This window comes from Mycteria americana, chromosome 2 (genome assembly GCF_035582795.1).
Source record: "Mycteria americana isolate JAX WOST 10 ecotype Jacksonville Zoo and Gardens chromosome 2, USCA_MyAme_1.0, whole genome shotgun sequence".
Taxonomy (NCBI): Eukaryota; Metazoa; Chordata; class Aves; order Ciconiiformes; family Ciconiidae; genus Mycteria; species Mycteria americana.
This window is the reverse complement of record NC_134366.1, coordinates 110,729,234-110,753,904: the sequence shown is the minus strand read 5'-3', so window position 1 is coordinate 110,753,904 and position 24,671 is coordinate 110,729,234. Positions and strand designations below refer to the sequence as shown.

The 24,671-nt window shown below is 36.0% G+C and overlaps 1 protein-coding gene across 6 annotated transcripts in view; it reads left to right on the top strand.

Annotated features, from left to right (window-relative positions):
* ZNF407 (zinc finger protein 407) overlaps positions 1 to 24,671 on the top strand; it is a 355,293-nt gene that overhangs the window by 261,395 nt on the left and 69,227 nt on the right. The window contains exon 10 of one of the 6 annotated variants that reach the window (XM_075494277.1): positions 11,079 to 11,120. The exons of the other annotated variants lie outside the window; for them this stretch is intronic. Within the exon in view, the coding sequence (XP_075350392.1) occupies positions 11,079 to 11,101 (23 nt within the window). The 3' untranslated portion in view covers positions 11,102 to 11,120. Of the gene's footprint in view, positions 1 to 11,078; positions 11,121 to 24,671 lie in introns of those variants that run through there. 6 annotated transcript variants of the gene reach the window in all.

Here is a 24,671-nt window from a genome sequence, read left to right as displayed (position 1 = left end):
AAATATTTTTTTACAATAATTTTTAGAATGTATGAATAAGGTAAAATTAAAAAGGAGGAGCCGCTGTGAAAAGTCTGGGGTGCTCACATATTAGTGGCTGCCACCACCACAAAATGCCTGTCGGATAAAACTACTTCAAGTCAATTCAATTTAGCCTCTTCTGCTAAGGATTTATGTATAAATCCTTACTGTTCCAATAGTATTCAGTATTATATTATTTGTTGTTGACCCTTTCTTTTGTCATCCACCTTCCTCTGAGCAAATTCAGTCAGTGTCAATATTGTCAGTAAAATTTGCTGAGCTGCTTGTGCTTATTTCCACCCGCTCAAGCAAAAATCCTGAAATATGAAGTCAGAGATTTATCAGTGTATGAAAATCATGAAATCTCAGTTATCTGTAATTCAGTACAGCCTTACTGGTATTATAGATCAGGAGGGCTAAGACAGCAGGGGAACGCAGTCCTCTCTTCTCTGTTGTAGTTGTGTGGGGTTGTTTATTGCATATGCTGTTTCCTGCAGGCCTTTGAGCTGTGGAAGTGAACAATTGATTAAATATATTTCTTTGAATGTCTTGAGCTTAACAATTTTAAAACAAAATAACAAAAGTCTAGAATTATAAAATTAACCAAAAATGGAATATTGTTTGAGATTTTAAAATACTAGTTTCAAATTAGAATAGATTTTGCAATGAAGATACCCACTAATGCTGACTTATTTTTGTTAAATAAAGCTATTTCCATATCTGATGGCAGATGTTCAATAAAAAAATTTTCTAAGAGAAGAATGGAAGAGAGGCACCAATTGCAGAAAGATTTCGTCAGGTTAGGGATACTAGCCACGTAGTCAGTTACACAAAGAGTAAATGGTTATAAGTTGCTATGACCAGTATAAAGTTCCTGAGGATCTTGGGAAAGTAGAGAGAACTAATGACACCATGATGGAGAAAATAGGACTCCTCATTCTGAAAGTACTTTATTTTTGCTGCCATCTTCTCACCAAAAATGGGGGAAAAAATTATTGATTTGGCGGGGGGGGGGGGGATGCTTTTGTGTAAGGTAACTCAGACTCAAGTGTGAAGCAGGTTTTGATAAGTGGCTGTGCAGGTGCACAAAAGTGGCTCACGACATGAAGATCATGCACTTTGTAATGTCAGTGCCTGCTTTCTGTGGTGAGTCTGCTGTGTAATATGCAGACATAATGCTTTAATCTGATGTCCCCATTGTGACATGGAACACTTTTAGGCACGTTCAGATTTTTTACAGAATTTTTTTTTAAGTTTTATCAACTTGCAGGCTTTGTCTTTGCTTAAGCTCACAAATTTTTTTTTTCCTCCCTAACTAGGATTTTCAAAATGAATGCAGATCCTTTCATGTTAGCATTAATAGGTAAACTAAGCTAATTAAAGTTATTTTTGCCAATATTTTTTAGGGAAAATCATTGTAGAATTTGCAATCTGATTGCTCCTGATGCTGATTGATTGGCAGAAATAGGTCTTTTTCTTGGCTAATGTAGAAGTACAGGTGTTATAGAAAGAAATGGCAAATGTAAAATTGTACTTCATTTTAAAATTTAAAGTTTATATTGATAAAGCTTTTAGTGCATTTGAATTTAGATTTCATTAACATAACATAACATAGCGTTACATTACATTTCTCAAAGCAGTTCTCTGTTTCTCCAAATACTATTGTGTACCTGCCACTGACTTCACTGGACATACATGTCTAAATATTGGTGGAATGTTAATATCTGTATTTTTTGTTAGGTTTTACTAATTTACATCAGTATTTCAGGTACTATCTCTTATTTCCAGGAGAAGGTAATTGTTGCCCATAGACCAATGCTTCACCTGCATTGTTAGAAAGAAACATGAAAATAGATTTAAAAATTACAGATAAGATAATTTCTAATAGCCTTTGGCCATATAGGATGAATGGTGCCAAATTATAGTCCTCAGTTTTCAAGAATTTCTGAGTATAAATAGGCCCATATTAGCACCTACCAGTGTTGTTCAAGTATTTAGTCCTAGATTCCATATTTGAAGAATTATTAGAACATGTGTCCTAAGCTTTTAAGATATTGTGGTAGATGTTAAGAAGTCTGAACCGTTTTGGAAAGGCCATGTTATCTGACTATTATTTTAATAACTCATATTTTAATAAAAAATTTTACATGAATTAGATATAAATAAACATAATTTCTAACACTGGTAAACAAGTACAGTGTTATGTTTAAGAAATTGCAGTATTCAGAAAAGGGAGAAATAGAACCAATCCAAGTTATCAGTCTGTATGTTGTTATGCTGAAATCCTATATTGTGCTACAGTATGGATCTTGCTACAGCAAGATGTTTTCCAATAATTAAAAGCCTTAGGCTTCTATGATGCTTAGATCTAAATGCAGTTATTGTTACAATTATACAAGGTAGGAGATAACTTAAATGGCATATTTTCACTTTCCAGTAAACTTTTATTTTTTTGCTTACATCGTTTAGAAATGGAGTTTTAAGTGTATTGAACTATTATGCATGTCTCTCAGCAAAGTAACAACTGTGAGTTTCTAAATGATATTGAGAGATAGGATTTGTCTAATTGGGTAGGTTTTTAATTTTATAAGCTGGAATAGATATGTCATGAAGTATAAAACTGAATTTATTTCATCTGTGCCATTCAAGCACACTTATTTTGCCATAGAAATACTGTATTTATATTTTGCACATTGCTAAAAGTATCTGTGATAAATTTGTGATTCTGTAGTATCATGATTTGGTTTAGATTTTATCATATAGAACCAAAATTTCATTGCCAATTTTTTTTATTTAAAGGCTTGTTAATCTGCATTGATTTGTTAGTTTGGTATGGATTCTGAGCTGAAAAATACAGTACATCACTGACTGTTCTATCACCTGACAGCGACTGATAAAGCATCCGTGCAGAAAGTGTCAGAAAAGGTTAATATTTATTGATTTTATGGCGCTACAACCAATGTAGTTTTGCCATCAAAGATGTATGGCCACCAGCAATGGAATCTGTAAAACTGCAGGTTGGACACTAGTTTTTATTATAACCTATGCCAGTATTCTGGCCTTAAAAAATGACAGATATTTAAGACAAAAGGCTTTCAATGTGCAGCTACTGTATACCTGCAATGGGAATTTAGTATTCTAAAATGAAACCCAAGTGCAGCGCTTTAAAGCTTAAGGGGGGGAAAACATGCAACCTTGCATTGCAAATGACAACCACATTTAGCCTTTTCATCCACTTAACTATGTGCTATTGATCTGTAGAAGGTGCCCAAGCAAGTGATAGCTGAAATTATGAGCAATAAAGGGCTTGCTTCTTCAAACAAAAAAGTATATAATTAGTAGGAGTGGAGGAGGGGGCAGAGCCTGTGTTTGGTTTTAAAGGCATTTAAACAAGATGGACTGAGTGCAACAGCAGTGTTTAAGTGTACACAAGGAGAAATCTGGTTGCCTTGAAGCATAAATCCATAGTCTGGTTGCAGCTTGTGTGTAAAAATTAGGCGTGCACTCTAGCCTTTACATTTATCTCCATCAGGGTTTGCCTGACAGAAGGACAATCTGTTGGTTTGCCTACAATCAACTAGGGAGAGGAAAATCTTGTGAAGCTTGGTTCTTCTAAATGCATCCATAGTTTGCATTTCTATTCTATTTTTCATTTAGCTGACTCTTGATATCAACTTTTTCATAACTGATAGTTCTATTGATATTTCCGGACAGTTTTCAAGGAGATGGAAGAATACTTGCTGAAGTGCTGAAAATTAGTCTACTAAAATACATATAGACATGCATAGACCTTACACAAGCAGGTTTATGAGGAATAGTAGCAGGATCCGGCCCCAGATTCCAAGGATCCCTGTTTAATATTTATTACAGAATTACTATTTTTATGATACAGTTCTGCATGCAAATTTTTCTCCCCTACTTTCTTTAAGGTTCAGCATCAGGGACAGCAGTAACAATGGGTTTGTTTTTGAACAAAATCTAATGATAATTCAGCAGTAAGAAACTCTTATTCTAACCTGACCAGTAGAACAAATTGCATGGCATACAATAAATATGCTTTAGATCGCCTCTTCTCTGTACCACATTTTTCTGTTGAGCTTTATACCACCAGTTTTTCTGGGTTCTTTTTCCCCAGACAGCTTACCCATTTTATTGTGCTCATTTAGAGGAAAGAAAAACTGTTTGTCTCCTTGAAAGGCAAGAGAACAGTGAGTGGAAAACTACTTTTATAGCTAAAATACCATTATAATATATGGCAACTGAAATTCTAAAATTGAAAGAGAAGATACAAGAGAAAATCTTAAATCATTTTTTTAAAAGCCACTGACAATTTGAAATATTTCCCATGAAGATTTCTATTTTTTTGTCTTCCTTTCTTGAGCTTAGTAAAATGTGATTTTTAAAATGATTGTTAAAATAACTTGTTTAATTTCAATAACTCAAATAAGATCCATTCCTCATATAACTCCACCTTTTTTATTTTAATGACTGTGTCATTAATCTAACATTTTTCCATTTTTATTGTGCTTCATTTTTCCCCCCTTCTGATCACTTTAAATTATAACTGTGAAATGGCACGCATTCAGCAGCAGCATGCTCTGGCGGTGTTTTTACATCCCTTTTACCCCTTTATTCTCATGTTTTTGACTTTCAGTACAGCCAGGTGCCAACAACATTGTGGTTGTATGGTATCCATAAGTGACTTCCAGGCTATAGCTCTGGATGGCAGCTTAGTGACAGAAGGTTTTTCAAACACTTTATTTCATTTTTTTAAAATTAAATATCACTGCTATAAACTATTTGTTATACTTTCTATAAAGTATAACACCTTCACCCCAAAACTGGTCATTACCCTGGGTAATGGTTGATATGCTATGTTGCTAGCTGATTTTAACAAATGATTTTGTGGAATTATTACTTAATTCATAATGTAATTAAACTTTAGTACCCAACAATACACAACTGAAGCCATATATTTATTTTAGACTGTGTAACCGTGAGAAGACTGCATTGCTTAAATCATTATCATTCACTGAGTAAATAAAATTAATTTATTATGAACTTTGCCCACACAAATTTGTTCTAAAACTAAGGGATAAGGAAGAAAAGAAGTAATTTGAGACTGCAGCTCATTGAATGATTACATATGCTAATGGGTAGAGCAGCACTTTGGGCGTCCTCCTTGTCCCTATGTGACATGGTAAGGAAAATTAGGAGCTCAGAAATTTCTTAGAATTCAAATTCTACTTGTGGTGCCCAGGCTTTTTGATTGATCTTCAGATACAGGATATGAAATGGTCCACCAGGTTAGGGTTAGGCTGAGGATGCATCTACGGTAGTACCGCCCTAAACACCTGTCTGTGCATGTGCAGTGTGTGTTACCAGTAGTGCTGCAGAATCACTGTGTGTCTACTGCTTCCAAGATAAAGCGCAGGCCAACAGGTAGTATCTGCTTCTATTGCATTAAGAAAAAGTCAACATGAGCCAGAAATTATTACATCGTATTTCAGATCTGAGTCAGGGTACAAAACCAAAACAATGTTATTGAAATCACTGTACCTCTATTTACAAAAAACATAGGAGTAGCAGAGTGTTTCCTCAAGAACCAGCAGTGTAGCTCTACTTTGAGCATGCAAATGCGTTGGTGATCATCAGTGTTAGTGTTACAGTGTTATTGCCATTTGTGGGTAGAGTTTGGGGCAAGTCTGACTGCAGGCATCTGCGTGTTGGCTCTTCCTGCCCTTGGTACAAATCAGCTCCATTTGGGAACCCATTTCACTTCACTAGCGGAGGCTGAATCCAGGCTGTTAAAACCAGACCATGTGAACTTCAAAGCAGCAGTGCTGAGGGGCTAGCCTGAACGAATCATCCCCAAAGAAGCTGGGAACAGTATTGCATTAGTGCAGCTACGTGGCTCCCGCATCAGAGCGGGTTTGCCTCTGGCTGAGCCGTTGTGCAGCAGGGTAGCAAGGGGTCTGAGGGCCTCTGCACTTTGAAGCAAACACTGTTCTGTTGGAAGCGATTTGCTAAAACCTCCAGAGTATTATTTAGTTATTAGATGGTGGGAAAAAAGTACCTTCTCTGGAATATTCAGAATGCAAGAGGTATTTGTGTTAGGTACAGGGTGGTAGATGGACAGAGGTCTTTCCAACCTGCACAATCTTGCTCACTGCTCATAAGCCTTGCATACTCTGTGTCTCGTATGCAGAGATGCACAAAGCCCCTCATATGGGGCATGAGGATATCTTGCTGTTTGGTAAATATTGCACCTGCCTTCACAGGTCTGTAGGACATGCCCCAGCATTTAATTCTTAACAATTCTTTATTATTATGTTATTTGGTTAAGCAGTTACATTTCTATTTATCCACTGTCCTTCTCGAGTGTTTCTTGCTGTAGTACTTTATGAAATAATTTATTCAGGCTTTCTTGATCCTTCTTGCTAAAGTTATAAATTTGATAGCATTGCTGTATTGACTGGAATGTTACAGAGCAGTTAGCTTTTATTGTTTTTGTAATGCAAAGTATGTGATTTTATTGTTCATTTTTATATCTCAGATTTCATCTTTTATTAGACTTTTGAACTATATCATCTTCAGGATAAGATTTATCCATAGTGCTAAGTACACATTTTAAAATGCTGATTAATTAACCTGTAGTTCATCCTTCATCTTAAAAGCTAGATCTTGGGTTTTGATACAACCACGAATGAAGAGTAATAAGTAAGCATCATCTGTTGCAGTATTTTTTTCTCAAGAGACACTCATAAGAGTTGCAATATCCATCCCACCCCTTCCTTTTGCTTAAGGAAGGAAAGAGCAGCAATAATTGTCTAGAGTGTTATGTCAAGACTTTGCCCCATCTGACTTTCATTGCTCTTGGGTCTGGGTATTGCAGGCAGAAGTGGAAAGGTCCCACTCCTGCGTGGATGTATATAGTCTAAATCACAATGTTGTAATCGTAATTTCACTCTGCAGTAATCTTGTGCTATTACATGTGATTGAAGCTGAGATATTAGTATTTATGGTCCCTGATCAAATAAACGTAATCTTTAAGCACACTTTACACCCTCTCCTCCTCTAGCATTATTTTCTTCTTGATTTTGTTACAGGAGGAGTTTAGGCAATTATTTGGGTAAATAAACTGTATATTACTTATGTAGTAAATTTAGATTTCTCATAAGTGCAGCTTTTAAAAATATTTGTTGGGTTTAGAGTAAATACAAGATCCTATAATTGTTTAAAATTGTAATTTATGTAACTAATACATATGCTCAAACATAACTTTTTCTCCCCAGGTGTTTTGTCTGGGAAGACTTAATTGCTTAAAATTCAAAAGTTTTTTATAGACATTTAAACCCAAAGAAAGATCTGTCAGATGACATATTTTTAAATATATCAGTTTCTGTGGACAACTCACTCATGCATTTTGTTTTTTCAGCAGCAGCCTTGCATGTTAGTTCAAGTCACTGTGTGGTACTTAAGAATATTACCTTCAATTTATATCTAACTTATTGTTAATGAGACCTAACCGCGGTTAAGATGGGGTGTGGATGAGCCAGGTGATGTGTTCTGCTTCCTCTTCCATCATCATCTTTACTTTTCTCAACAGTGCAGTGCAGTCAAGGCAGTAGTGTTATGGGCAGCTTTTAAATTATCGTCTAGTCAGGCTAATATGCAAACATGAAATATTTAAGCATCACTGGCAATTTGGGAATTTTGACCTGTACAAGTAAAACCTATATAAAAATAAAACCTATATAAAGGTTTTATATAAAAAATAAAACCTATATAAAAATAAAAACATAGTTTTTATTTTTGCTGCTGGTGAGCAATTGCAATCAGTGTTCTGAGGTTACAAATTGTCATTTATGTTCCTACAGTGGAAGCAAGGTTACTGATAAAAGTATGCTTTATTTCTCTTTGAGTATCATTTGGGACAGATAAAAGATTGGTACAGATGCTAGAGCTGGTTATATTTTTCAAATAATGCAATTATTAATTAATGCAATTCATAAATTAATCTACAGATAAACTAATTCCTTGAAATTTCATTGTGAAGTAAAAAAAAAAAAAAAGGAATCGCTATAATTGTGAGGAAAATGCTCTGTATCTTTCATACCAAACTACGAGAGCAAGTCCCTATCTTAAGCAAAAAGAAATCAACTTCTTGCCTTTGCAAAATGAATTTACTTTGTGTGTGTGTGCATGCCCACATTTGTTAACAAAATCCTGGTCAGTGACAAACTTGATAGAAATCAGGTACTAAGATTATTCTGATAGTAAGCGTCTCAAGATAAATGGTTGGACTTTTGATGGACAAAAGTAGTAGACTTTGACAGTGGAACCTATGAAATTGTCATGAGTATTTTTAATTTACTAATCTTCCCTTTTAAATTTTTTTAGTGTATTTCAGGAGTAGAGAAGTGATATTATACAATTTAGGAACAGTCCAGATAATTTCAGATCTCAATCCATAGCAAGAGAGAGAGGAATTGAAGTCCAATTCTGTATAGTATGTTACATACTTAACCACCTTTTAAATGTCCAAATTCCTATTGAAATTGTATGGGATCCTCAGTTCAGACATGCATGTGTGGATGAGGCCTCTTTCAGGCTTAGATAGGGAGTCTATGGGAGGCCCAGCAACCAAAGTCCCAGCTTCCAAAGGGCTAGTCTTCCTCTAATATAGGACTTTTTTTTTTTTCCCCCAAAAAATTGAAAAAGCGCCTATTGTACTATGAAGAAGACATAAATTAGTAGTGATATGCACTGCCTTTATTAATGTGGCAAAAGGAAACAGAAATGCTGGGTAGGACTCCATTTCAAACATGTAGCAGCAACATGTGCGTGGCAGTAAAGTGGGGGAACATGTACAGGAACGTGCTCTCGTATTTCAGAGAGAAGAAACAGAATGTTTCTCTTACTGCTGGCACAACTTGCTGCTGATTGCGGTATTCCCTAAGCAAGACTGTTCTGTAATGCTAGTAGCAGAGCTGGTCAGCAGCAGAGCCAACTCCAAAATTCCATTCTGCTTAACTGTGCCATTTCATACCTAGATTTACCAGTCAAGGATATTAATCTCGAACAGTATTTTTTGCAGTAATGGTTGTTGGTAAATGCTGTGACCTTCATTTGAATGAGATATATGTGCTGGCTGATACGACTCCTGGTAACAGCTCTGAATGTACGGATGATGTCAAGAAGTACAGGTGTAGTACACCTGTAGTAGCTACCTCTGTTTCCTTGTGCTCTGTAGACCACTGTGCCACCATGCCCTTCACCGTAAGCAGGGAAGCAAGTGAAGCTTTGCGTAACTTCTGCCACTTCAACCTTTGTATTGTAGAACAGCAAACTGCACAAATGAGAAAGCTTGGGTGGGGTTTCCCTCATTGTCTGGAATTGCTCAGAAGTAGATAGGGCAAATGCGAAATCTGAATACCTCCTAAAACTGGGTGGTTTGTTGTGAGGTGTTGGGTGGGAGGAAGGATACAGAGTATTCCAATGGATTTTTATCAGCAAGAATCATTAGCTGCAGGTGGCCTCAGCTTGAATAGGTCTGAACCTAGCTGTCTTATGCTGGGAGACATTTGGCCTTCATCTAGTCCAGGAAAATGGAGAAATTGGTTAGTCCTCATTCCCCACACATACTTTCTCTGCCGGACCAGACATGAATTCAGCAGAGCTGACATTTGGCCACTTCTCCCTTTATTTTAATAGTTGTCTTTGAAAGAAATTGCCAAATTATTAAATGTTTAATATCTCGGCACTTAAAACATATCATTTTAAAACAGTCATGTATAATATTCTTTTATGTGCATATGTAGTAAAGTGCACCTATATTTTCCTTTGTGTTTGATCATTAACAGATATATTATAATGTCAATATATACTATGAATGATATTTTAAACAAACCTTCTACTGACTTGGCTGTAAACTTGAGAAAAAACATTGGTTTCACCTTAAGGTTTTAATTTCCTTACATTTAGTATAAAATCAATACTTTAAGAGTGACTAAAATAACAACCAGACAATATTTACTGCTTTTATGCTGAACATTTCAGATCAGAAGAATGTAGGAGGAGAGTCCAAGTTATAATTTAAACATTTACAACCATCATTCTAGTTCATCTGAGAAAGCTCACTTTATTAGGTCTAGAAGTACAATCTATTCAATTAAAGCATTTCTCACATAAGTGCTCTGAGGGGTAAGAAGTATTTTCCTAAATATTAGACATAGATACCTGGATCTAGTATAGTCCTTCACCATTACAAGTCAGGAATAGTTCCTCCGATATCAATAAATTAAGATCAGTTTAAAATTGCTGGAAAAGAATGAAAGAATTGTGTCCATTACATTGTCTTTAAAAATAAAGTTAAAAGCATGAATGTGATTATTTGAGTGTCTGTTCATAGATATGTGAGCTAGATAAAGGGCATTTTGCCATCATGTGTCAGATTATTTTGACTTCAGTTTTTCATGAGGCATGTTAAGGTAGTGGCTAATGTGAGTAATAGTGACAGAATCTGACCTTTGCATGTGATTTTTTCTTTTCTTTTCTATAATGATAGTGAACATCTGAAGTAAACCTTATATCAGTTAGAAAGTAGTATTATTTTTTGTTATGCCATTTGTCACAGTGAACCAATTGGAGTTGGTTTTAAATCTCGTCTCATGATCCATAGTCCTTCTCCATTGACCTGTCTTACTTTCCAAAACAGAGCGTAACTAAACATTCAGGAGTGCTAAGTAAAGCGCTTCTTCAGTGAAAAGGTAGAACTACCAAAAAAAAAAAAAAGGTAACTCAAGTTTCAGGCCAGATGGTACAATCATTCTTACACTGACTATACCTCTAAAGTTGTGAACATTCTGTAGATTTAATCTAGCAGTGGCAAATTCTTGCCCTAAATTATGAAATATCAAGATATCAAGTTCAGAGGTAAAAAAGAAGTGAAGGACTACAACTCTGAGTGCTTTTCATTTTTGCCCATTCCAGCTTGAGGAAGGCCATTCCAGAGTGGTCTTGCTTAGTCCCGTCTTTTTGTCTCATAACTTCAGGTTATTTTGCTACATGTCCTTGAAAGAATTCCTTTGTCTGCATTGTGAATCCTTGCCAAGTCTTTTCTGACTGCACAGGATGCACATAGGTATTGTATTGTCATTCACCCAAACAGTATGTCCTCTACAGTGACGCTATGTTTTCATTAGTATGGTATGGCAAAAATTATTTTTAAATACAGGCTGGCATTGAATTTTATATTTCACTTTTATGTGCGTAATGAATCTAAACTCAAACATGGATAACTTGTCAGGATTTAGTCATGGAAGGAAGCATTATATCCACGTTTATAAACGCCAAATGAAGCCAAGTGAAAACATAAACACTGTTTAGTGTTTGGCTTGATCCGGTGATGATGTTAAGAGAGTTTTATGAAGTAATCAAAGATTATTTGGTCAAAAAGAGCAACACTGAAAAGTAGACAATGTCATTTGAACCAAAAAGTTTCTCACTCTTGCAATTGCAGGCTGATACCAGAATCACCAGCACCAGCAATTTGTGCCTTTATTTGGTGATAAATTAAACAGGTCTTCCTGAGCTCACACAAGCAGAAAGTAAGAAATGATCTCAGACATTTGTGAGTCACACTGTGTCTGATTAAGTTAAAGGTATAGGAGATATAGAAAACTGCTGTGTGTGGCTATTTCACATATATTATGTTACTGACACTGCAGCAAAAACAGACATAGGTTTGGGATACAAACACAATGTTGTTTAATCTAACCAGCAATGCTGAATTGGTCAGAAAAAGCACCAGTGACAAACTTTCAGCTGAGTATATGATTACGGAGTGTACCAACAGTTTTAATGTACTTTCCAGGCAGCCGATCTCAGATAGTGTTTTCCATAATCCAAGTCTGCTGAGACTGCTTCAATTGCATTTATCATTTCAATAAAGACTAAGTAGAGATTCATGTTCTGTCTTCTGTATTTTTCTTACATTTGACATACTATGACGGTAGCTCTTCTCTTTGCTTTAAATCCCACTATATTTCTAGATATAGACTTTTTTGCGGCTCTGGGAAGTGATTGAGAAACTTTCTAACTGGAGTTAGATAGCAATTATAAAAATCTTTTCATGACTTACTGCATTCACGCTGTTCCAAAATGGAGGAGCATACTGCTCCGGTATGTGGGAGCTGTGCTTGCACCCATTACCTATTCCAGGAGAGCATTTCTCCTTGTCAGACAGGACTCCATAGATATACAATACTTTCTGTGTTTGGAGAACTCTTAGTAAGACATTAGAAGCACGTAACTCAGTTGTGAACTACCTTCAACAATATATTAGCTCTAAGTGGAACAATGCAATTTGTTTTTTATTTTGAGGTATTATTTCTTACTGTGTGCACTGTCCTATAGTTTCATCACTGCTGAACTTAGGTGAGCTATTTATGATTATTATTATCCAAGTTTTCAAAGACTCTTTGAAAGATCAGTTTTGTTAATAATCAGTATTAAATTTGCTTATGCCCTTCAGTGGGACATAAGTGTAACATGGTCCATAAACCTCCTTTAGAGCTTTGTGGATATTTTTATGCCGTGTTGATTAATGAGTCGTTGCATATCATGACTTCTTTTCCTGGAATTCATCATGTGCTAGTTTGAGCTGCAACATTTTCTTGCAATATACGTTATTGTATTGAACTCAACAAATCTCTGTAATTGTATTTTATAGCCGTCTGACTTTTTCAAGTTTAAGCATACTGATATTTTAGGCAGTTGTGGTTTTTTGAGTGAAGCAGAGCGTATCAAGCCTCAGTAGTATGCTGGTAGTACCTGCTGGAACAGCTGACCATTCAACTTTACACTATGTATTTTCCTAATTTTACTTGGAAGTTAGTACTGCAGTTATATATTATTGCAGCTCAGTTTGCCTTCATTGTCTTTTTAATTAAGTATCTTAATTGTTACATTAGCTTTTTTTGTGTTGTTTGAGTTGTATTATTTGTTGTAATAAACAATAGGTAATAAAACAAAAAACAAAAGGTAATAAAATGACCGAGTAGATTTTATTATTTTATTGTAGAACTTGTTCAGGTGAGAAAGTTACTGTGTGATAAGCCAGGGTAAGAGTTTATACTATAGCAACAGTTCTGCATGAGGACTTAAAGTAAAAGAGTTAGTGCTCTATACAATTTCATCATCTGACTTACTCCATTAATATTCTCTAGTAATCAAGTCTTCAGGGTTGTATGCTTTTCCCCACCACAACATCCCCTATTAAATGAAATAAAAATGGAAAAAAAATCTATAGTGCGCTTTATGCAGTGTTTAGCCTTCCCTTTTGAAGTACTTACATTCTACTTGCAGTAGAACTGTACTTTTAGCTGAATTAAGTTTGGGATGATTCCCCCCACCCCCACCCCCACCCCAATCATCCTCTTCATTCCCTGAACAAAGTAGAAGTGTTACAAATGTCTTCCTTGTATATATGGAGCAGTTTTTGACAGGCGAAGGTTTAGAAGCTGGTTTTTGATTCTTAGATTCCTGTGAATGTACTTGCATGTGCTGCTGAGAATCCCGTCCTGCGGGTGACTGTATAACAGAGCTTCCATTTTCACTTCTCCCTGAAACCAGAAAGTCAAAAATATTTCTTCAGGCTTGCTACTTGTTTACCTAAACCAATTGGTTTGGAAAACACAGGAAAATGCAGAATATATGACCAAAATCAAAGCCTGGGTACTTTAACTGTGTGTGAGGGAATGGAGACTGACTATTTTGATGTAGCCTCAAAATCAATTGTAACTGAGTTAAAGCTACTTGAGAAAGATCGGTTCCAGGAATCTATGACCATAGCTTTACTTCTTACGTATACCTCATTTCCACTTGTCAAGGTGTTTTAAGGAAAAAAAATCACAATATATTAATCTGAAGAGTCTTAACTATCCTCTTGTCTTTCTGCAAGGATCATCCTCCTATCTATATTAAGAAATTACTATATATGACTTTCTATTTTATATATTTTCTATGAGATGAAAAAAGCTGCAGCTTATTTACTGTTCTGTTTTTAATGAGTATTATTAATTCAGTCTGAAAATCATTTGCAGTTTTCATGCTGGGTCTACACTACTAGTTCCACTGTTTCAGTTGGAGATGTGTTTTTTCTGCATTTGTATTATGGAAACATTCCTTGATGTGTATTTAGTTAAAGTGGTGTAAAGGTTATTTTTGTATAGGTGGGTTCTTTCCTCTGTCAACCAAGTCAGCTGGAAATTTTTAAGATCATGCTGGCCAGGTCACTGTCATGATGATTTTATCCCCATTAAGGCTAGAAAACTGGTCTGGTAGCTGTACATCGGAGTGGTTTTGTTCTGGTTTTTTTCTTTGTCATTGGTGTAGCTGAATTCTTAATAGAGTCTTATAAGGCAAGACTTACTCTTGCAGCAGTGGTAAAAACCTAAGTTACAGGCTGCTTGCACAAGCCTTTGCTCAGACATTTAAAAAAAAAACTTGTATTTGTTGATTTCTCTTCTTGAAATGGCTAATTTGTGATTTTCATTCATAGGATAAGTCATGCAATTTTCCCTTGAAAGATAAGAGCTAGTGCCTATATTTGTTCAATGGTAAACCCTTATTTTCCAAGCAATCATATTTATCTATATCGTCTACTCATCTAAAAGTATCTACATGGTTGTATCTATGCAGGCCAAGTTTATACCTATTCAGAAAGGTATATAAAATACCTTCTAGATTGCATTCATTGTTCAAGGAGTATTTTTATTGTTTTATGCAGCAAAACTGAGTATTATTGGCAACATCCAGTAATATTTATGAGGAACTTCTCGGCCCAGTTTCTAAGCAGTCAGGAAAGCCTGGGTCCATGACTTCAGGATTTTCCAGTGGAGGAGAAATACTTCCAGGATATTATATTCCTGGTTTAATACTTTGTGGAGTATATACAGATTTTGATCGGGAACATTAGGTGGCAAAAGCAAACTGCAAAGGATGATGTGCTCTCGGGCCTCGAACAAAAGCCAGAGCAGAATACTGTGTGTTAAAGATTTCTAGTGAGAGCTATGCATGCACACATTGCTGCTTCTGTTGTACACCTTTGATCTTTGTTATGATGCCAAGAATAAGTCAGTGCCCTTATAGTAGTGTTAGATACTTTTATAAGTGGCCTACACTTTTAATCCTCCTACAAGCAGATTAAGTTGATTTACCTTCTAATATTCGTCTTTCAGTTAAATGTAGTTGCCTACTCCTTGTGGTTAATTATATGCAAGAAAGGTGTTCTTTTGATGTAATGTTATACTTGTCTTTGCATTAGCTTATCACAATTAATCACTTAAAAGTCAGACAGTAAACATATTATATGGGTAGTGTTAATACTGAGGAGCAATATTTCCAATAACCTTGCTAGAAATGCTGAACTGGAATAAATGAAAACAGGTGTGTTCTTCAGAATACTTGCACTGTCATAGGTTACATTTGCTACCCATTTTGGTCCATTCCAGTGACATCCCACAATTTGGGCCACACGTAAGTGACACTAGGCAACTTTCCTGATTTTGTTAATAACATTAAATATGAATCTATCTAGCCCCCAGACGTTGAAATTTGCAGAAACATATATACATGTTTTCAGTAACAGATTCGTAGGAAAACCTGTGTTAAATGCATAGTCCAGTAGTTCATCAATCTTTTACTTCTAAATTTAAACCAAACAAAATTGCCTGACATGAAAATCAAGGATAAATTTTTTAGTCTTTCAGAATTTTTTTTCTAATGCAAGAAGAATTTTGTATTTCCTGTATTAACTTTTTAAGTACAAGGTAAATTAACTTGACTTTAGTAGCTGCAAAAGTCATGTAGTAGCATGTTCCTCCTATGCTAATATTTAGAACCAGTTAAGCATTTTCATTAGAGTTTGGTATTGTATATTGATTATTTTTTTCATATTTTCTTTTTCCTGGAGAGAATAAAACAATTTTGCTTTTAAAATATTGAAGTCAGTTGAAATGGGCTTACTGATTTTTATCTAGAGTGGAAAGACTGCACTCAGTTTCTGGGTTGCTGCCATTAATATACATTTAGGTTATGCGGGATTTTGTCTTAATATGATCAGTCTTTATTTATGTAAAGTAGAATTCTGACACCATTTTACCGATATACATTTAGCAAAGGCAGAATTCTGGATCTGTATTATTAAAATGCATAGAGCAACTATCATATTCTGAGCTTCTGCTGAAATATGCTTTTAATTGAAGCAGGATTATAGCTATATATTATCGATGTGAATCTAGTTAAGAGTACAGCATTGGCTGTACTGCTTCATTGTTGTACTAGTACAACGGGCTCTGTTTTGTGGGTTTGAATTTAAATGCCATCATGTGTCTAGGATAGGTGCTCAGTGCAGGAAGTGATCAAATAAAGACTTTATTCTGGAAGATGTGCACTTCCAGTTGATGTGACAGTGTTCATCCTTGAGAAGAAAGGCTAGATCCGTATATTCAATGACATTTGTGTTTGTATTTTAGATAGGCAGTTAGTACTCTGAAAAGGGGGAGTTGCATGCCCATATCTAACTTAATAGTGCCTCAGTATAGCAAATAATTCTGGAGAAGTCTTTTAAATTTGCTTTTGAAAAAGAGAAGGAAAAAAAAGAGAGAGAAAGAGAAGGAAAACAGTAACTTAAAAAGCAAGCTTCAGGTGATTAAAAACACTTAAGAGAAGCTGGAGTTCTTACCTGTTTCTCCATCTAGAGTGCAAAGGCCAGCCACTGTGACTCCTTATGTTACATTTCATGGTGTTCCTGTCGCAGAATGCCTAGCGGTGTTTCAGATAAAAGCCAAAATGTGATAAAATGGAAGCCGTACATTTACCATTTTTATGTGCCATATAGGGCTAAGTAGATGTTCAGTTCTTACCCATGAATGTCAGTGTTCATGTACTTAAAGTGTGCAACTAAATCATTAACATTGATTTTAGGAGAGTCAATTGAGACCTTAAATATGTGTGCTAATATTTACATGATAGGAACCTTAGTTTCAGTGCTAATGAGTTTTTAGTCATCATACCTATATAAAGTGTGTTGAAAAGCAAATGGGAAGTGAACATCTGAAAGAACCTATTTAAAAGAAGAACTGTAGAAAAATGTGAAATCATGTTCATGTCAACCGCTTTTCATGAGACAAGGACAGACAGATCTCCAATACCATCGAAAGGCAGTACATTTGGAACGGACAGAAATATGTGTGGTTTTACACAGTGCAACACTGGACCAGTGTTTCTCACTGTCACAAGCTACTACTGTTGTGAGTCAGATTTAAAAAATTCTTCACCAGCTGTTTCAGATGGCTTAGGAAAGGATGTTGTTATTCTCCTGAAAATCTTGGTATGCATAAAAAATACAGGTGTTTACAGGAATGTTACTTAGGAAGGAAGGGTATGTCAGGCAAGTGGCATATGTGTCAAGAGACAGTCATTAGAAGTTAACTGACTTTCTCTCTTGACCAAAACTTTTTTAATAGTCTTGAAGAAAGTTTGTTGAAACTCTGTCTGAAATATCTGTTGGAGCCTAGATTTTGAATCAGGTGGAGAGTACTGATAAGAAATGCTCTAGTGCTTCCATCATTCCTGGTCAGTGGTCATCATCTCTTCTTCTATGCATAGGTTCAGCTGAAGGTTTTCTAAGCAGGCAAAGTTGCGTTTAATTTATTGTTGTATAGTTGCAAAAAATAACCTTCTGCTCCCAAGCAGGTCAGGAATTTCAATTATCAGGGACATATTAGTACATAAATACTGACAGATGAGCAAACAGAAATAAAAGTCAATTTTATAACATATTTTTCAAGCACATAAAAGAATATTTGGATGCCAAAGTAGAGAACTGCTTCTCTTAGAGGGAATAAAATTTAGTAATATAAGTCCAGTTGCTTGACACAGCATAAATTCCAATAGTGCAAGTAGTCTAAAATTATCATCATCAGTGAGTACACTAATGCAACCTTGTTTTTCTTGTAATTTCAAAATGCAAAAACAAGTCTTTGAGGCATAATAAGATGATAGCATACAGTATCTGTTTTAATAAATGATGTTCAGATTGGAAATACTATCTGATGTTAATATATTTTGAAATCTTTGTTGTTAAGCTTTTCTTTATTTAGTGAATGTTATTGCCCATGGTGGCCACAGACACAGATGGAACAGGCCTGTGTTGATGATTTAAAAAAAAAAGAAAAAAAGAAAAACAAAAGGATTTCCTCTCTTGTACTACTCAGTGATTCAGTGTTGTCTGGCAGAGGGTTATTTTGTTGACTGATTGCCACTGGATTTTTATTTATGCTTTTTAATTAACAATTACAGTTTAAATACCTCATATAAATCTATGGTCTGTGAGGGGGGGTGGTTGTTCAACTTTATTATGTTATTTTAGCATGCAGAAATATCACAGGATTAGATTTCACTAGACCCCTGTTTTATAGAGGTTCTCTTTACCTTTGAGAAGATCGGAAATGACTGCTTCATTTTGGGTTGGTCTTTGTTCCAGTTTATGTAATTTCACTACAGAAACTCTTGTTTAAGAACAAGAACCTGCAAGCTTTTTCCTTATTTTTTTCTAAAGCATATTGCAGCTAAGGACTGTTTAACTAATATGGTTTTATGGGTTATAATGAGGGCACTTCAAATCATATTCGCCTTTAATTTCTATACTATTATTGCAACAATGAATAAAGTACTTAATTACCTTTCCACCATGTCAGGGTCTTTCCTTTTTCCAAATATGCTATAGGAAATAAGCACAAAGGATTTAAATTGATCTCTTTTTATACTCATCTGCTCATGTAATTGATTCCCCCGTATTGAAACCCATTCTTTCTGTCTGTATACCGAAGATTTCTTTGCAAAGGTCCAGGCCCAGCAGGTTGATTACACACTTGTTACCTGTAATTCAATACAGCAGCGCCCTGTTTACAAAGTCCAGATTTCCTGTGCTGTCAGTTAGGGCAATCAGCAAAAAGACCAAGAGCTTTTGGAACTAAATAAACAATGAGAAAAACATTCAGGGCTGCCAGTAACCCTTCACAGGTAATTTAACAGCCTTTGACTACAAGGCATCAGTTGCTGTAGATGTCTGCCGAGTATGAAATCTGACATTCTCCCTTGCCATGTTCTGCCAATAGGTCTGTGTGTAATCTCTCACTGAGGTTCACCGCCGCTCCGCTGCGCTCAACCAAACCGCCTTTATTATGACGGACGCCCACACCTGCGTTCTGTCACCTACGTGCCGTGTACTCTTCCAGAAGGATATAGCGAATTATTTAGAATTTCAGGGTTAATGAAATTAGAGTCGCTCCCTCGTCCCTTCTGCCGTTCCCATTCCGGTCGGCGTCCTGGCCACCACAAGCTTTTTGAACTCTTCTTAGAAATGTTTAAATATGAAGAAGGAAACTGCTTGATCAATTCTGCATAAATTGGACTCTGTTTTTATTGCAAACAGGGAACAGAGGGATCACTATTTTCTAGATGCCCTTTAAGTACTGGACAGATTATTTTATTGTCTAAAGCTTTGCGTTTATGTATTTTTAATTTAACTTGTTTTATTTCTGATGCGTTTGGTGCCTTTCCTGTCGATTCGGATAATGATTAGAAAAGCTATTTTAAAAACCATTGACATGTATTAAAGCAGACAAAAACATCCATGAGGAGAAGAAAACAGAGACAGGGATTCATCTGGGTCTGCGTAAGAAGAGTTCACATCTTTTACTTCAGCAGTCAAATCTCCTTGCAAGCAGATAAAATTGATGTTATCTATACAAGTTTAAAAGTGCATCTGTTAAAAAAAATCAAGCTAGCAAGTATAATACATGTAAGTTAGATGTTTATTATTCATATAAACAACGCAAACTATCTGACAAATAAGCATTTTATTGGCTGACTGGAATGTACTCGGCTCATGGAATCCTTCCTGCCTTCTTTTTTAATTATTCCTGATATATAAATCTGTAGACATCCTGCAAGCTGTTATGAAGAATCTATTTTTTTCATAACTATTGTACAAATATAAGAACTGAAATGATTTTTAAAATCTGGGAAAATCTATTATTTAATTATGTTTTAACCAGAAACTGGTTCCCTGTTCTATTTTTACACTTTCACTGGTGAATTTCTGAGGCGCCTTGTTGTGGTCAGTTTAATAGGAGATAGCTGAAGGTATTGTGCAATAGATACTCCCCACTGCTTGATTCGCGTATCTGCCCTGTAATTCTGCCTCAGGGAACATGATTGTGCAGCTGTAGATATATGCATAGCCATGGCGAAAAACCAAATGTATATATTTAGTGTTAGCTTAGTTGTTCTAATTATTTGCTGTGTCTGATTTGGCAATGAACATACAGATTTAAATTATATAGACATGATTTGGGCATAGTGTTGGAGAGGAAGCATTGTTATGTGGTGGGGTTTTTTTTCTTTTTAATTATATTGTTCTCTGCAAAAGTAAAGGCTGGAACACTGGCAGACCAGAGGCAGTTTACTGAAAGCATAAGTAATTCAAGTGAGAAATTCCAAATTCATTTGGGGTTCCCCAAATGTTTGGTGGTGGTTCTGTTCTCCCAGGGGAGCAGGGAAGAGGATAACAACACCACCACTATTTTTTTCATTGTGCATTAATGGGGTCAGGAACAACACTGTGAGGTCGGTGATCTTACTAAGAACAAAGTACTGTAAAGATTAAACTATTTTACAATGTGTGGGCACAGCAACAATTAAGGATTCTAGTGCAGAAAGTGCTAATGTAATTGTAACTGAAACAAGTTATTTGGCATAGCATGATAACCTGTAGGAAGCAGCCATGTTCTGCGTGGGCTAGCTCGTGGAAACTTATGGAGCAGACAATGACAACTAAGTATTTATGATATGTTTCACACTAGTGGATCCATTATATAGTCTGGATGGGTTGCATTTAACTGTTTCAGCAATGGCAAAGTAATGAACTGCCACAGGAAAGTGCTTTTGGGATGATGTATGGTCCCCCACCAAGTTGTAGCTCAGTTAGACATTGAATAGTCACTACAGCTTGATTATAATGTATCCTTACTAGGTTAGGTTCATCTCAGATAAACAGTGGAATACTTCTAATGGAAGATATCGCCTGGGACTTTTATTTATTTATTTATTTATTTATTTTACATTACAAAATAATCCATGCTTGACAAGAACTAAGATAATTTTAAGGCTCAGTCAAAAATGTGACCTGGAAGGGTAGCTATGCTCATGTCATGCTCTGAAATTAGCCTTACCTAAGTGAGAAATGAGCTCCTTCTGTGCTTAGCTGTTTCACTTGCAGTCCCTGTGCTACCTTCCGTGTTTCTTACAACAGCTGAACTAAGCTGAAGTACCCAAATGCACCTGTAGCCAAGACAATGTTTTAACATGGTTTGTCACAGATTCTTTAGAGATTTCTCAGAATTGTACCCACAAAATGATTGCTGCATGATTGCTTCTTTTGCAGTGTAGGAAAATCAACCACTTTTGGACACCTGAGGAAAACTGGAGAAAAGTATTGGAAAACTGGCAATTTATGAATTGCAGTAGCACACTGCACGGTGATTGCATTAGCAACTGATAAATCATTCTGCTTTAAGTTTTAGCCATTCTCTCCTTTCTGGATTAACTGATGGGTTTTTCTGTGTGTGGATGGGAGCTAGATTTAGAGACGTAGGCTGAATTATGTTTTTGAAGTGAGAACCAACCTAGATTGGTAGTCTATGGTTATTGTTATTAGTGGGTTTAATGCTACAAGCAGTAACATCTTCTGCACATGGGTCAAAATCAAGTGGAGGGCTTATGTTAGGACTCAGCTTCACTTTAAGTACGATTGTGCAGAAATGATGACTAAGAGGATTTGAGTTAGTAGATGTCTACAACAACCTTTGAATGTGCTTCTGCTTCAGGACCTCTCCTTCCACTCAAGTTCTAAGTTGATAAAATTTTGGCCTATGTAGGTCTCTTTAGAGTTACATTTCAGCTCCCTAAGTATATCCCACACATTTGAAATATTTAGATTTTATTAATTTGTATTCTACCTGTAATTTGACACTTTCAAAAATTCTATTTCATTGTGTTTTATTTGTGCCTTATTCTGCCATAGAACTCTCCCAGCAGGCAGTACTTCCTAAGTTTCAGCAGCAACTATATTCAATTTAAAAAAAAAAAAAAAAAAAAGAGGCTCATTAAATGAAAAAAAATCTGTTACTACTTGATTTAAAAATAAAAAAAATGGGATTTTGCTTCAGCAACTGCAACTACTCCTGCATTTATCTATCTTTTGAACTGAATGGAAAGCCCCAGCTACCACGTATCTCAGTAATGTGCATTGAGGATACTCAGATAAGACAACATTTACATATTGTTGCTTTCAAAACTAAATCTTTTTACAGTCTTTCGTTAAGTTTGGTTCCAGTTTTCATTGTTGGCTACTTCTCCAGTACATCTCATTTGGCTGATCACGTGCAGCAATCTAACAGTCAAGTGTGATCAGGAAAGGGAGAGAAAATGCCACTGGAACTTGAACTTCCACTGCCGGTTTCCCATTCCCCAAATAGGGTGAGAGCATCTGAAGGCAAATCCCACACGTTCTGCATCTGCATGTAAAGAAAGTCAGGACAAAACTATACACTGTTAGATTTTTTCCTGAAAAAAATGGTTAGCAGTTGTTAGCTGCAGAATGAGCTAGTTTTCTTCTTCTATTTTAATGAATTGCTTCATACCTTTTCACTTCAGGGCAGATTTAATACTACTGTTGATATTTTGTTATCTCTGGAGTGTAATGTATTTGTGTTACAGTATAATTGTATTTTACACTTCTTTGTTTAACTTTTGATTCTCAAATTCATCTACCCATATCAGAGGGGAAAACAGACTGAAGATATTTTAACTGTGTTCTAATCATTCCTGACTCTTAATTTTTAAACAATGTATTAAGCATGGCTTTTTGTCTCTCAACAATATATCAATTGAACGGGATCAGGCCATAGTTCAAAATAGGATTCTTACAAATCAATTTGATATATTTTTCAAATCCAAAAGAGTGTTAGGACTGCCGAAGGAGTTCTTCCTTACATGTTATTTTCTGTCAGCAGGGGTTTGTTCATTTGTTTGTTTGGTCTTAACTGAATTTGTGATCACAGATTCCTCAGCGGGTTAACTTAGGTCAGTAGGAAACACCAAAAAGATGTTTCTACACCATATGAAACAGGGATTCCATAATGCAAACATGCATTAATTGATAAATTCCTGCTCTAAAGTGGTTAATAAGCATAAAGAAATATGAGTAACAAAGTAAGAGTGTTGCACAACTACCGTACTATTACTTTTAGTGTCCTTTGCTGGGAGTGTACTAAAAATCAGTATACCTACCTGAAGTTAAAGATGACGCTTTTGACAGGCAGGCAAGAAAATCTAAAAGTAATTAAAAGAAGATGGGGGAGAAGGCAGCATTCACACTAGGTAGACTGTTGTGTAAATGAACTCCAGCGGATCAAAAAGCAGTACGTTATAAAATGTATTTGTAGGTTTCCGTTGCCATCCATAGGGTCTTGTCTTTCTTTTGTTATCTTGTCCTCTCTCTCACACATGCTCTCCGTTGCCCACGCACAGTCTCTCTCGTTCTTTTTCTTTTTTTTGCTTCTGTCATATAAATTCCCATTTCCCACTTCTTTATAAATTCCCATCTTAATTGTATCAATGCCACTAAGAATTCTAGGGGGAAAAAAGAGTCATACAAGACCCATAGTATCTCTGGCAGATTTTATGATGAAGAAACACAGCTGGAATTTTATCAGAATGTCACAGTGGAACTATCACCACAGCTAGCTTTATTTATGCTCTGGAAACTTTAGGTGCTTTTGTCGGGGGGGGGGGGGCGAGTTGTTTGTTTTGGGTTTTTTTTTGTTTTTGTTTGGGGGTGTTGTGTTGTTTTGTTTTAGAAATTGCACAAATGGGAAAATTGCTTTAAACTATCAGCTCTTCTGAGTTTGTAATTTGTATCTTCTTGAACATCGGGTTGCTGTTGCCCAGAGCATTCAGTCACAGAGCCAGTGCTCTGCAGGTTGTCTGTTTGACTCTGTTCCAGTATCACCAGCTCTCACATTTAATTGTGCATTGCATGGTAATTAATAGCTACCTTAAGCCCCAGCACCGAAATTCAGGTGATTATATGAGAATCTTTTATTACTTTTTCTTTTTTTTAATGAAAACATTCAGTCTTCATTATAATGGAAACATACTTGGTGTGACCCTAAGATCTATTAGCTTGGGCAAGGGCTTCTATAACTTCATGTCCAGATTTCATAGTAGTTACCAAGTATCGAGGCAGGAGCATGATGCAGGCAACACATGGCAGTGAGCCCAAAGGAATAATCCTTGTTATTTCCATGCGGGGAAGGCTTAGGCCCTTTGCTGTTCCTCACACTGACATGGTTTTGGGTGGAAGGAGACAGCCCTGTTGGTTGGGACTTGGCACTATGGTGGCTGGAGGCAGTAGCAGAGTCACCGCTGGTAGAAAAGAGGAGGAAGAGATATTAGTCCTGGGGCCAAAGAAGTGTAGCAATGTAAGGGAAGGGTTGAGGCGTGGGAGATCTTGA